Source organism: Rhineura floridana, chromosome 3 (genome assembly GCF_030035675.1).
Source record: "Rhineura floridana isolate rRhiFlo1 chromosome 3, rRhiFlo1.hap2, whole genome shotgun sequence".
Lineage (NCBI taxonomy): Eukaryota > Metazoa > Chordata > Lepidosauria > Squamata > Rhineuridae > Rhineura > Rhineura floridana.
Window position 1 is genome coordinate 191,307,416 of NC_084482.1, and position 15,047 is coordinate 191,322,462.

The window sequence follows — 15,047 nt, forward strand, 5'->3', positions numbered from 1 at the left end:
GAGAACATTAAAAAAACCACTTCCGCCTGTACTCTGAAGTGGTGCAGTTCACTGTACCAACTCACTATACTGCTGGAATAGGTCACGTCTTATATAAACAGGATCAAATAACCTGCATGAGTGTTGATGCAAATACTGGAAGACTAACAGTGCCATCCAGTACCTATTTACTTAGAAGTCTATGTTCAAGAGGGCTTAGTACCAGGTAAGTGTACACAAGATTGCAGCTTAAAAGTGGATGAAATAAGAAATAGTATGGGAGACTATAGACAAAATAGGCATTAAAAAAATCCATACCCAAATCTGGTGGAATGATGATCAGTGAGACACAGTGCTCTCCAAGTAAAAAACCCCCAGAAACCATAGATTGTCGGGCTATCTTCCTTTGCATGTAAAGGAAGAATGATTGATTACAGAATGGTTAAAACTTGTCGCTTAAACATGCCACACTGCTAAAAGCAGCATCATGGCTTCTGCAAAGGGAAGTCACACCAACCAATTAGAATTCTTCAGCATGCCAGTAAATGCTATGATGCCATGCCACCATTCAGATTATGGTGTGCAATTATGGCCCAGATCCCATCTTCACTACCTCTGACTCAAGAATGAAATTAAAAAAAACTGGAGACAACCCAGAGGGGAACTTCATCTTCTTAGGAAACACACGTAAGGGCAAAACGAGACACAATGCAGACCAGTTTGTTTGAATACAGGGCTGCTGCTGCAATCAGCCAGGAAACTGCCTTACACCAAATCAGACCATTCCTCCATCTAGCTCAGTACTGTCCACGCTGACTGCCAACGGCTCTCCAGGGCTTCAAGCAGGGAATCTTTCCCAGCTCTGCCTGGAGATGCTGAGGAATGAACCCGATACTTTGTGCATGCAAAGCAGATGCTCTACCACATCAGCTACGGCCCTTTCCCATCTTAACACACGTTAAGTGATGTCTGTGTGGGAGGTCCTTAGAACAGGGGCACGTGGGGGAGGATTGCTAAATCCTCCCCCTGCTCAGGACGTATCTCCCCAGTGTATGTCTCCTCAGGCTCTTCTCAGCTGAACTCCAATTATTGGTGTGAGGGTGGCTGAGAGAAAAGTACTGGGGGACAAACCGAGGAGAGGTTCAGCTCCTCATACCTGCATGCCTCTTTTGCTTTACAAACTGGGCCCCCCCGTTACCCGCTTTGAACATGACGAGTCTAGACAAACCTCCTGTCGATGGTTTGTTGCCATCATGTCTAGTTTGGTCCTTAAACAAGAGGTTTCTCAGGCTAGAACAGACATGGAGAGCGAGTACTGAAACATTCATGGCCCCTCAACATACACAAAGCATATGAGGTTACCCTCTGCAATTGGGAGATAGCAGGTTGAAGAAAAACCAAAGAGATGCTTGAATTGTATCCAGTGTTGGTCCTACTCAGAGCAACCCACTGAAATCAGTGGACACGACTATTGTTGGCCCATTAACTTCCATAGAACTATTCTGAATGGGAGTTAGATAGAACCCAATGCATTTTTAAACCTCTCGCATTTATCACCAGAGGACACTACGATCCATAGTGTAGTGGCAAATCCAGAAGTGCAGGGTCCCTTTATGATAGTCATGCTACGCCTCCTCACAGCCATGCCCCCTCACTTGCTGGCGTGCTCGCTTCCATCCTCACACTCCTCAGTCCTTCCCAGGCATGCCTTCTCCCAAAATAACAGATGTCCCTAGGAGCCAAATAGCATGAAAGGGGAGTTTGTTAGCGACTGAGAAGAATTTTCTCAGTGGCTGACTGACCTTTCACTCTGGCTGGCTTCAATCAGCAGGAAAGGACAAGGAAGCACATTAGAAGACTCTTCTCAGTGGCCAACACACTCCCTTTTCATGCTGATTGGCTCATAGGACACTGGAGACATAGGGACCCTGTTGAGACCCTGCTCCCAAAGAAGTAAGGGGTCTAAGACACACACACAAGCATTAATGGCTTTTTTAAAGGATTCAGTAAATACGTGAAGGATGCTTCTGTTGGTGGCTGTGAACCACAGCTTTCATTTCCAGAGATGGTTCAGCCTTGCCCAGATAGCTGGGTAAGAACAGGGGTGAACGATGCCACCAATACCCCCACTGTGAACTTTTCCATGGCATCTGGCTAGCCATTCTTGAAAGACAGAATGCTGAATGAGACACAACACCCGTTTTGATCCAGCATTAAGAATTCTCAGGTTCTCAAGACGCTATCGTAAAACACATGTTGAACAATTTGGAACAACAGTGCAGGTTTATTTCTTTTTAAAAGATTACCTTCTTACAGGTAACCGGTAATGTGTTAAGTGTATTTTTTTAAAAAAAAAAACTTGTACACTTGTACATCAAACACTGCATTCCTCTGGAAACAAGATGGAAGGGAAACTAATGTTGGTACACTTAAAAAAACAAACAAACAAACCCAGTAAGAATAAATTTAAATGTACGTTGCTGGCAGCAGTTTCCACAACATTAATGTTGTAGGGAGACACACACATAAATGTGGTGAAAATATGTTCTAACTATGCAGTAAAGAAAAGCAATATATGTGTCATAACAAGAAGAAAACAGCTGGAGGGATGGGCTTTTCCCACAATGAGACTAAATGAGGAAGGGCCTCTCCATTGCAGCGGTTTCATTTCATCCGCTTCCTAGGAGAGACGTCTCCGTTGCTGGTAGCAGGCTGCTGGGAAGTGAATGCAAGGCTGGAAGGGGAGGGGCATGGCATCTCTTGGCCGTTTGAGGAGGAAGCCCCTGTATGCATCATGCTAGGGCCAGGGAAATCGTAATACTGTGAAGGGTAGGGAGGACTGTACGATGTTCTACCCCGTATGTCTTTCATAACTTCCAGTATGCCTTGCAGTACACTGGTCTGGCTGCTCAACTGCTCCTTCAGAGTCTGATCACTGGACTCCAGAGCGCTTACAAGCCTTCCAATGTCCTCTGCGCTCTGTTCCATCTCATCTTTACGAGCAGACAGATCCTCCTTGTAAGCACGTTCAAAAGAAGCCACCTCTTTGTGCGTGAGGTCAGAGAGTGTCCGGACAAGTTCGCTGGTCGCTTGGGAGGTGACTTCCATGAGCTCTTTCAAAGTGTCCCCCCTCCTCTTTCTCTGTCTGCAACGAAGATTCCGCATCCTCTCTGCGGCAGTCAATGGTCGAGGGCGCAGATTTGGTGCTGAAGAGGCAAACATCAGAAAACATACTAAACAAAATGACGCATAACGCTCTTTCACAGACGGACTTGAAACTGCCATAACGAGGGTGTACTCTACACTAATATAATACATACACACATAAACCTCCAGATTCCACATCAAAATAACCGTAAACATGTGAAAAGAGAAGCCAGATTCTGCAACTTGAAGGCATTATTGAAATTATGCAGATATGCATGTATTTGCTTATTTTTTTGTGAAACAAATTCTGGTAGGCAGAGAACTCAAGGTCCATCTCTTAAATTTTGAAGCTCAGCCCTTTAAGGACTTCAGAAAACTCATCAGACAGTGTTCACAGATTTTTCAAGCATTATCTTATCCATTCAAATAGGCTGAAGACTGGATTCCCCATCCCCAAGAATTAAAGCTGTGGTTCTCAAGATCCTCAGCTCTGACTTCAATCCGTCGCTCAGAACTCAGAAACAAGAGCACATGATAAAACAACCTCTCCCTGACCCAAATTACTCAAAGAGAAAGTGCACAGAAGTCCATGAATGGATGAAACAAACATATTGTACCCAAACCCTTCCCCATCATAGATAAGCCTCAAATCCAAACAAACTCACCAGAAACTGAGTCATTGGATGGCAAAGGATCTGTGGGAGTGCCAGGACCAGCACTCCCATCCATGGATATATCAGAGTTTGCTGCTGGAGACCCCACTTGGTTTTCCATGTTGGCTTCGCTCTGCTGTGATCCAGCTGATTCAGGCAAGAGTAAACAATCCCCGTCTGGCTCTTCAAAAGTCCCTTTGTCACTCTTTCCTACCGATGAAGGTGGTTCATAGGCAGCATCCTGAGTTTCCCTGTGCTCCCGACGTCGACGGTCAACAGGTGGCCGTGAATTGCTTCCTGAAAGCCGTGGAACGACCAGATTTTGCTTGATGCAAAGAAAACGATTAAGCTCTTCATAATATGGCCACACTCGGCGTCCATGACCAGCATTGCTGTTCCCATCCACTATCTCTTTGAAGCCACGTCGAAGCACCTTTGCACGTTCGCGACATTGCTCCCAGTCCCTGTTGTACCCCCGGGCTCGCATTTCATCCGCAATCCACTGGAACTGTGCGACTGTACGATAGTTTGACGCTAGGGCACTCTGCACAGCATCGTCGCCCCACACCTGGATGAAGGCCCGGGTTTCCTCGTCGGTCCAAACGGGCTGGCGCCTTGATTTTGTGGCAGAGGAAGAGCCCTGCGAAGAAGCTGTCATTGTGCCGTGATTCGGCATTGGCACGGTCTCTGGAAGGGTATCAGACAACATGGTGTGCTCCGAGGATGACACGGTTGATATTGGCAGCAGGAAATTTTAAAATGGCAGCAGGAAACTTTTCAATTTGTGTGTAGTAAAAAGAGCACTAGTGGGAAGGGGGGTGTAACAAAGAAGCTCCTAATGATAGAGTGCGGATAGAGAGATGGGATGCTCTGTACAATGCACTCTATGATCACGCTGGCAATTCCCCCGCTGAGACATGTGCATCTCACACAAACATTACGAGAGACACGCATCTCACATCTTTGTTCCCGCAAGTTGGCCTGCAAAGAAAACACGTGTAACCTCAAGAAAATGACACGGGAGTCTGCATTCCGACATGCGAAAAAAAAGATACGTGATAACAGTGCGATACACGTGTCTAGCGTAACGTGTGAAGAAGTCTTAAAGTTCCATCCCTCCTTAAACTCTACTATTCTAAGCCCCTGACCAGAAAAAAAAATTAAAAACAAAGTTAAGTAAATTTTGCATAACATATTCCAATTGCATAATAGTTTAACAGTAGATTTCTAGACACACCTGGCATTAATTTGGCCTGACTGACATGCAAAATGATAATTACTCACCTGTGTAACTGCCATCTGTTGAAATGTAGGCCGCTCAGGGAGAAAAGAAAAACAGACAAAATTAGAGGTGAAGCCTTCTGGAAATCGTAAGAGCAATACTGGTGGGAAAATATGACTAAAAGTAATCAGGAAAGGGTAATCCGCCATTCATTTCACAGAACATCTACCCCATGAAAGCAACATCCTTGTGATTATGGACAGAGGCCACGGGTCCTGACTGGCTGAAAGTCAACTCAGATGCCAGCCTCTTGATGAGGAAACTTGGCATTAAGCTCCTCCTTCTGAAGGATTTTGGAACTCCTCCGACTGTACAGACTTCTTTCCATGGTAGCCATCAGGCAACAGTAGCTGTTCATCTATAAAGAACAAGGATCTCATCCAGGTAACCAAACAAGGAAACTTCTTTCCTCTTTTAAGATTATGTGCATTTCCCCCCTTATAAGCCATCTACACACCACAATCTCAAACACAAATATTCATGGGCTAATAAAAAATGTTGTGGACAGACTTATTTGCAAAACTGCAAGCACTCCCAACTCACCTTGCTCTGTGCTCCTGTGAGTAGCAGCTTCACAGCCACTCTGTAATGGCTATCTCCCTCTCCCCCCCCCACTTTTTTTTTGGCTGCCTCCCTGCTAATAAATGGGAGAAACTCTCCCCTTCCTAGTGGCTTTTGAAAAGCTGTTAGCTGGGGGAGGCAAGTTCACCCTCAGAAAGCTGCTGCCATTGCTGGCTGATCCATGACTTTATGGAAGATTTGACTCATAGAATTTAGAATTTTCAGGGCCTTGTGTTGCTCAATCCAACCTCTAGCCTGGCACCCCCTAGACTTAAGTCAGTACCGGGCCTGAAAGAAGCCCTTTCAGTGCATGCAAGAAACTGACATTCACCATGTTCTTTCAGTCACAGAACTGGGGTTGATCCGCAGTTGTACAAATCTTTTCCTGTCCTCTCAGGCTCTGCTCTGACCAACTGGTGGCTAGATGAGCACGGCCAAGATAAACAATGGTTCAGAGGTCAGAAAGTTTCCCACTCACAGGCAAAGTTCATGTTTGTGTGGTCAAGAGGGTCAAAAGTCCCATAGAGAGGTAGGGCTGGGAGTGTTCCCTGCCTGAAACCTTGGGGAACTGCTGCGTTGTCAGCATAGACAATATTGAGCTAGATCGACCAATGGTCTGACTCAGTGCAAGACAGCTGCCTATGTTCCTGTGCCCTATTTCCACAGTAGCTTTCTGCACTCCTGATTCAATGTTGTAGCAAACAGTTGGGAGTATGGGGAAATGTTATCTCCCCAGTACTCACCCTTCCCTGACAGGGAGAAGCCAGCCATGAGGCCTGCACAATCTGCTTTTGTTCTTACTAGATCCCCTGCCAGCCATGTGCACTGGCAAGGGACCAGAACATCTCAGAACATTTTACCGGTATGAACTGCAGAGACTGGATGAACTAAATATGATGCATCAAATCCTTGCATCTGGGAATTCACATTGCCCTAAAGCCGGTAATGTACCCATTCCCCAGGATTTGATTTGTACCATATGCTTTTTTAGGAATCAGTTTCCTGTTGTACAAACTCTGGTGTGCTGGGCTGGAGACAGCTTTCAGATTTTTAAAACTGGCACCATCTTGGGATGGGGAGAGGGTGCCAATCACGCATAGAGCTGTAAAAAAAATTTAAAAATAAAATTTGAGAGGTGCCACCCTTGCTCTTTTAGGAGCTCAGGCAGCTAGGGGATTGCCAGCCCTGCCAAAATGCATTTAATCCCTTCAACTCATATTCTGTTAACATTCAGAATTTACTGGTACCCTGCCCAGTTGTGGTACAGGTAGCAGAGACAGCAGAGGTACAGATAGGAGCAGTGCCACTAGCACAATCCTATAAGCTAGTAAAAACTATGTTAGCACAGCTATTGCATTTGACAGAATTTCTTGTGCTCCACTTTCTCACAATTATTAAGTGGAAGCAAGTGTAGGCATCTCCCTGATCTAATCGCTTACTTGTCTGATCCCTTGGTCCATATTCTGACCGCTCATTTGTATGCCACCAATCCATCATCTTTGTGGAAGGAATCTATAGGGAAGGAGCTGCAACCAAGATCTATCTATGGCTACAAGCTGCGGTTAAGGAGGAGACCTTATCCAAGATTTCAGGTTTGGACAACATGATAAGCTGCTGTCCTGCACTGACTTAAAAAGTCTGGGGAGCAGCAAAGTGGGTGCAAGTTCCTTGCCAAGAGCCAGCATGTCTGTGTGGTCACAGTACGCCATACTGTGGCTTACCGGGACATGCAAACTAGGCCAAAGACATGGAAGAGATCCTTACCCAGAGAAGTCACATCCTCGCTATTCTCTTCCATGATCTCTCTTGACACACCTTCCCCCTCCTGTGCTTTTAGCCAAGTCTTCAAGTAGTGGACAGCCCTGTAACAGACAACAGAAAAAGCCAGTCAAGCCCCACTGCTCTAGCCACCATACCGAGGTCCATAAGCGGGGGTCATCAATACTGCCATGAAGCCCAGCAGAAAAGTTATTCTACTTTTGACAGGGATAGGTAATCCACTCCCTTTGCCATAAATGCAAAGGCAGAAGGCACTCTAGAAGCTAGAGAAATTAAAACTGAAATCCCATATGCATGAGAATACACCTCATTGAAAACAGTAGGACAGGCACATGAGACTGGAATCGAACTGGCTTACTGCGTTATGAAGGTCAGTAGGCCACTGCCTGTTCAAGCTTTTCCTACAAACCAATTAGCCCCTGATGGCTGCTAAATTGCGGTGCCAGATGACACTGTTCAAAATGTGGGTTCTATTTACAACTAGCAGCACAGAAATAGCAATGTAGAAACTTTTAGTACTAATTTCTTACAAGCACTCAGGCTACCTTAATAATTAGCTATTTTATTAATATCACTGCATCAGCATATAAATTTATTTATTTATTTATTCAATTTATTAGTCGCTCATCTGGCTGGTAGCCACTGTGAGCGACGTACAAAGCAAAAAGATATAAAACATCAAGAATATCAAAAACTCAGCAATAAAACTAAACAATAACATAGGAACAACTCAGTTACAATAAGGCTTCTCGTCTGTATAGTCCAAAAAGTGTGCCTTCAGATGGAAACTCCTGATGGAAGTCTTCCCACTCCAGCACAAGACCAGTGTGGGTAATAGTCCATTTGCAAGACCGAAAAACGACACCCCCTCTTGATCTCAGCATCCAGTACTTTCAGCGGAGAGTGGGGCACGGCAAACAGACCCCTTGAAGTCGTGGCTAACAGGGAGGTTTTCTTCAGAGAAGCTAAAAACGAAGGCACTAGAACAGCCTTTCCCAACTAGTGGGCCACCAGATGTTGTTGGACCACAATTCCCATCTTTCCTGACCATTGGCAATGCTGGCTGAGGCTGATGAGAGTTGTGGTCCAACAACATCTGGTGGCCCACCAGTTGGGAAAGGCTGCACTAGGATGTAAGCACGGCCGATATCAAGGCGAAGCAGAGAGAGGTCAGATGGTAAAATAGGGTCTGCTGCAGGGGCACTCCCCCGCCCTCAGCAGTCACCGAAAAATTATTGCAACAGCGCGGCATCTCCCAGGGACAGACCGTGGCACCAGGCCCGCCGAAAGGCCACAGCCCCAGCCCAGCTCGATGCCCCCATTTGCGAAGGTAGCGGTGGCGGCAGCCTGGCAGAGATGTAAGCACCAAGCCGCGTCCCGGGCCATACCGACAGCTGGTGTCCCAGTCAGGTATGAGGGAGACGGCATAAAGAGGGGGAAGGCTGCCCCGTATTTCCAATATGTTGTAGCCTCCGGCAAGGGGGGAAAATGTAGAAAATTACCCCATAAAAGCCGTCAATGGTAGAGCTCCCTCATCTGTAGTTGTTGCACCTGAGCCATTTTAGTTGTTGTGATCAGCATGTTACTTTTCATTTGCAAATGCATGCAGTATAAGCAAGTACGTTTTGGCCTGTACAATACCTATCTGTCTGTCTTCTCCCATGTAAAATCCAACTCATCTACTGACAATTAACAGGCACAAACTTGCAACTGCCTAATTTAGCTGTCTGTGTTTATCCTAATTTCTTTACTTTTACTCTGTTGAATTTACACGAAAAAATAGAACCTGATGTTCATCAGGATAGTTAATTCAGGGATCATCAGCCTTTTTGAGCCCAAGGGCACATCTGCAAACTGGAAAAACTGCTGTGGACACTACACATACACATACCACAATCAAACACACATCACAACCTATTATATTGGCTACAGCAGAATGCTTCTTTCAAGTGTAACTCCAAGAAAAAGATGAGATTCTGCAGGCCCCAGGAGAGGCCTCTGTGCCCACATGTGCACTCATCGATGCCACATGACACCCCCTGTCTTAATTAAACTAACTTCTGGGCTTCTCCCTCCCCATTAGGATAATTCTATTTGGGTTTTTTTTCCTGGAGTATTCTGGTTCACTTCCATGTTTCAGCAGGACCCGACTCAAAAATTAAGCTCTACAGAACAAAGTTTTCAGACAACCCAAACTCTAGGCCGAAGATACACTTTTGGTCCAATGAATCCATTACTCGATCTTATTCATATCAAGCTGTATGGCTCATTAGAGAGCCTTTAGAATGGCATACTCTCCAGTATCTAAAACCTTTTATCTTCTTGCTGCTATCACATGTGACTACTTTTATCTCTGCCATAAACTCCCTAGATAGGCAGCCTTAAGCAACCCACTCTCTCAGTCTCAGTCCCCCAACTGACAACATGGGAAAACTTAGAATGACCTATTTTACAAGGCTGTTGTGAAGATTCCTGAGCTGTGTGAGAGTACTGAGAGGTCTATTACTAAACTGAGACCTTTTTCAGTTGGGGACACCATTTGCATTAGTTATGCCCTCCCCAAAAAGGCTCATAAGAAAATAAAAAAATAAGAAGAGCCTGCTGGATCAGGACAATGGCCCATCCAGTACCACATCTTGTTCTCACTGGCCAACCAGCTTGCCGGGCACCCAGGCCATGGTTTTTTTCAACTCCAGCTGAAGAGTTTCTTAACATCCCAGGCTTTTCAGAAAGCGCTTTCTATGTCCCTTGGGTCTTTTAAACCACTGTTATCCTCTAGTTTTGCATTGTGCTGGGTTCCCCCGCCCCTTCTGTTTTGTGCGTTGCACTTTATTGTATTATTGTTGTTTATTTACATAGCGCCATCAGTGCACATGGCATTGTGCAAGAAAAATATGAATAAAGACATGTCCTACCGCAAAGGCAGACAATCTAACTAAAAATAAAAGGGGAACACAGAGGGAAGGCCAGGGATTAAATCAGGTAAGGCACAAGACAAACTTCAGATATACATACGCTGGATACGGAGAATTACAAAGGTAAAACCTAAACAGATTCCAAAGACTTTGGAAAAAAGAAAGGTTTTCAGCTGGGATTTAAAAACTAATTTTTAATTAAAACAGTAATTACTTTTATGGTAATCCGCTCGAGGAACTTCTGTTCTTGGAACACAGTGCAGAGAAGTGTAAGTTTAAAAAAAGTTAAACAAATAAATGAACAATTGCGGTGTGTCAAGGCTCCGGAGGTCCAGCCTTTTCGCCTGTTCAACGGAGGCACAGAACCGGGTGTGTGTTTGTGAAGCTGATGATGCCAGGGGATGTAATCATTGCAGAGGTTATTATGACTCATCTCCCCACCCCGCCCGCGCCTTCCTGAGCGCTACGGGAGAAAAAGATGCACCTCTAAAAAGCCGGAAGTGGTGGCTGCTGTTGCGGCTGCAACACAAAAGCCTGACAACACACACACGCGCTCGCGAGCCCTCTCTCCCCTCCCTCCTACAACTGTTTCTCACTGAAGTGAATGTATGCGCTTGCAAGAGCCAACTCTTCTGAATTAAAAACATGATGTCTCTCTTTACTTTTGTCAGTCACACTAGCATGCAGGCATCACCTTCTCTCTCCCCCTCCCCTTGTGAATGTTGTTTACTCTCCGCGTGGGGACAATCGGCGGCTCCTCCCCAAAAGCAAGACCCACAACAAGGCCTCTTGAATAACCCCGTTGGTATCTTCCTTCTCTCCTACCTCCCTTCCCCAATATGATCCCAGAGAGATCCGCCCTCCAACCCCACCCATTCCTTGCACTTTCCGACAGATCTCTCCCCGCCCCCTCCCCTTCGTTTAAATAATTTTTAAATTAAAAATAAAATAAAAACTTCCCGGGGGGCTTCACCTAGTCAGGGCTCAATGGCTGCAAGAGTCCGGAGCTGGATCCGTTCCTCCCAGACAGTCCCCCTCTTTGGGCGGCCGCAGGGAGAGCTGGAGCCGAGGCCTCTCTGGCTGCAACAAATCCCCAATATGGTGGCCGAGCAGCTGCTGAGACCGGATGCAGTCTGTGATTCAGGCTTCGGAACAAAGAAGAGAGAGAGACAGAGAAAGAAAGAAAACAAGGAAGGGGGAAATCTTTCCTTCACAATGATCAGAGCCCTCTGCTGGTCGCAGATCGGGAGACACTTCCGGCCCTCTTGGAAACCTGGATAGTGATGAGAACAGCCGTTGGTTATATTAGATCACTGATTCCCAAACTCCCCCCCCACCTTCACGGACCACTTGAACATTGCTGAGGGTTTTGGCAAATCCCTTCATTATTTTTCTGCCTGTGTAGCAGTTGTAACGTGCTGTGCTGAATGCTGCATGGTTTTTAATTTTATTTTTACAGATACACCGCAGACCACCTGAATGAAGCTCTTGAACCACCAGTGGTCCACTGTTGGACCATGTGTTAAAATTTCTTACCCACCACTTCACCATGAGGTCTCAGGGCTGGTTCCGACAATGTCAAAATAAAATATTAAAATCAGCTGGAACAATTTATAGCCAGAAGAGTAGGATGGGTGCTAAAAAAGTATCACAGGTGTCAGAGGTGAGGGTAAAGAGGTCATGACTATGGTGCAACACATAGGGCAGGTACAGTGATGCAATTAGGTAATTTTAGACTCTGGATGTAATGGTCTTACAATCCTCAGCTTTACATGGTAATGTGTGTTACTTCATATTTCAAAATGTAAACCTGGGCCCTGAGCTTTTGCCCCAAATCCTGTGCTGACAGCACCACTGGACAGGTGGCTTAAAAATGCAGAGTCAAGGGAGGTGATATTTCTGTCAACTAATTGGAAGTGCAAGGTTTTGCGTCACACACACAAAAAAACCAATAAGCTTCCAGCTTCACATGTTGCCACTGTGAGAACAGGATGCTGGACTAGATGGGCCACTGGCCTGATCCAGCAGGCTCTTCTTATGTTCTTAGCTAGTGGCACCTTAAAAACTAACATCTCTGTCATCTTTTTGGTGCCTACTAAAGACCTTATCCCAGTCTGTGTCTGTGTTGGAATTGTTTTTTAATATATTTTAATACCTTTTTTAAAAAAAGATGTTTTTAAAGGCTTTTAAAAAATGTTTTTAAATCTGTTTTGTTTTAATATGTTTTAATGGTTATCTTGTTGCTTTAAAGTGCTTTTAGTGTTCTTGTTTGCCGCCCTGGGCTCCTACTGGGAGAAAGGGCAGGATATAAATCTAATAAATAAATAAATAACAATTATGTTGCGTTGGCTTTCATGGCTCACCTGACTCTACATGTTCCTGCCTATAGTTTGAGATCCTCATCAGAGACCCTCCTCCTGATTCCCCTGCCATCTGAGGTGAGGTGCGTGATTAACAGAAAACGGGCCTTTTAATTGGTGGCCCCTGTGACGTCCTTCCCTGGTTCTCCCTGTCAGGTTCCCACCTGCTTGTGGCTACTGCCTTTCACTAGGCACCACCAGGGATACCACCAGTCCGGACCGTCCTTTATATGGTTTCTCACTCCGCTCTAGCACAAATCTCACTAGATCCCCCTGCTAGGCAGCACCACCAGTCATGTCCTATAACCAATACTTCCAGAGACTTTGCCTGAGTCTCTCTCTAGCTGGTTACTTTTGTGACCGCGTGCTTATGCTGTTCCCAACCCCCTTGTATCTTTATAGATAACGCATACAACTCTGGGTTGCTCTGGATACTTGAATTGTTATTATTCCTCCCTTCACCGCTGCCACCATTAGATACTGTTTCTGTTCAGCCTTGGTAATCCTTCTGGTATGTATATCCCCCAGCCAAGGATCAGGCCTTTGGTAAACCAAATAAGTATTTATTAAATATCAGAAATAACAAGATTAGTTTTAGAATGTTTCACAAGCGTATGGTTTCATCTATTCCTGTTTTGTACTTGACTTATTATTAATCAGAACTCCAACTCCCTCTTTCTCCACACTCCTGACCTCCACCCTCAAACACCTCTTTCTCCACACTCCCAACATCCACACCCAGATTGAACTGTCATTCTTCCCTTTATACTCCCAGCCATTCAAACACTCAGCCAATCATCCAGCATTCTACTGCTCATGTACTCCCCCTTCCTCTTTCACTCCACTTACCATATGTCTTCTATATAAACAGCACTTACCATATTTACACTATAAGCAGGAACATCACAGCCCCCAAGCCTTTAGAATGGTCTCACCTGGTGCTCACTCAGATATATTTCTTGTGCTAGAAGAAGAACTTCTTGTTTTCCCAGGCTTTTTAGCATTTAACTTTAAATGTAAATGTACTGCCTTCAAGTCGATTCGACTTATGGCGACCCAATGAATAGGGTTTTCATGAGGCTGAGAGGCAGTGACTGGCCCAAGGTCATCCAGTGAGCTTCATGGCTATGTGGGGATTTGAACCCTGGTCTCCCAGGTAATAGTCCAACACCTTAACCACTATATCACACTGGCTTTAACTTTAGTTGATCTTTTTATTTGGATGCTGCTTTTATGGAGTTGATAGTTTTAACTTTTTAATGTATTAAATTATTTTATGGTGCTTTAAATATTTTATTATAAGCCATCCTGATAATGTATTTGAAGGGTAGGGTATAAATCTAAATAATAAATGAGTACATAATTTTGTGGACTAGAGGCTACCTCATCAGGTGTGTGAAGTCTCTAGTTGGCAGGGTGTAGAGGGCAGGGCCATCATCAGCATGTAGTATTGTTATAGGATTGTGGGGTTGGTTTGGATTATGTCTTCTGGCCCCCTCCAAATCTGTGGTTTGTATTTGTAAGATTTGCATCTGAAGCAGAAGGAACCACTGAAGTGGTCCAACCAGTCTCTTTGTTAATATGAGGGCCTGGCTAAGTCTGTCTGTTTGTTCTTGTTATTAAGCGTCTTATCTGCATGACTAAAGAGTAGACCATATTGCCATAGGAACAACTAGCTGGTGATAGTTTTTCAGGAGGGGGTAGACCTTTCTCCCCTCGCCTGGCTGGAGGCCAAATCATTCTAGAGTCAGGGAAGCAATGTGAAGGGCTATCCTTTGCTAGTCTTCATAGAATCATAGAATAGTAGAGTTGGAAGGGGCCTATAAGGCCATCAAGTCCAACCCACTGCTCAATGCAGGAATCCAAATCAAAGCATTCTCGACAGATGGCTGTCCAGCTGCCTCTTGAATGCCTCCAGTTTCGGAGAGCCCACTACCTCTCTAGGTAATTGGTTCCATTTTCGTATGGCTCTAACAGTTAGGAAGTTTTCCTGATGTTCAGTTGAAATCTGGCTTCCTGCAACTTGAGCCCATTATTCATTCTTGGACGTTTGATCTGGAGTTAGGACCTGTTAAGACAGAGAGGCCAGACTTGCTCTTGGTGCTGAGACCCAAACTATGGCTTTGGAAAGACTCCCTGGAAACCTAACAGGAACCAAGATTTGTTGGAGTGTTAATGCTGTGAGTCCTACCAACATATGTTCAGGTTGTGTGTATGGGTAAATAAAACCGTATATCCTAAAGACAGTACATTTCCAGTGACCTTCATTCCAAGAAAATTGAACCCTGGGTAAACACTGGCACCCTGAAGTCTCTCACCACTCTGAGATTGGGGTGTGCACAACAGTATCCTTGGGCAGTAGCAAGTGCCC

General features: G+C 45.1%; 1 protein-coding gene across 2 annotated transcripts; it reads right to left on the reverse strand.

Annotated features, from left to right (window-relative positions):
- Positions 1–2,243: 2,243 nt before the first annotated feature.
- On the reverse strand, positions 2,244–11,870 carry LOC133380864 (uncharacterized). Of its 2 annotated transcripts, XM_061619020.1 has the most exons (6): positions 11,853–11,870; positions 11,290–11,589; positions 7,387–7,484; positions 5,064–5,096; positions 3,792–4,466; positions 2,244–3,185 (listed from the first exon to the last, which is right to left on the reverse strand). In XM_061619020.1, the coding sequence occupies exons 3-6, from the start codon at positions 7,418–7,420 to the stop codon at positions 2,644–2,646; spliced, it is 1,284 nt and encodes a 427-aa protein (XP_061475004.1). In that variant the 5' UTR covers positions 7,421–7,484; positions 11,290–11,589; positions 11,853–11,870; the 3' UTR covers positions 2,244–2,643. The 2 variants fall into 2 exon arrangements, with proteins under 2 accessions (XP_061475004.1, XP_061475005.1); XM_061619021.1 differs by lacking the exons at positions 11,290–11,589; positions 11,853–11,870 and having other exon boundaries at positions 3,792–4,760; positions 7,387–7,443.
- Positions 11,871–15,047: the final 3,177 nt, after the last annotated feature.

Bases quoted from the DNA above. Each gene is read 5' to 3' on its own strand.
- LOC133380864 (XM_061619020.1), bottom strand. From the start codon at position 7,420: ATGGAAGAGAATAGCGAGGATGTGACTTCTCTGG. The intron at 4,467-5,063 runs GTGAGTAATTAT...ATACCCTTCCAG, and splicing joins AACAGATGGCAGTTACACAG to AGACCGTGCCAATGCCGAAT. The intron at 3,186-3,791 runs GTGAGTTTGTTT...TTGCCTCTTCAG, and splicing joins ATCCAATGACTCAGTTTCTG to CACCAAATCTGCGCCCTCGA.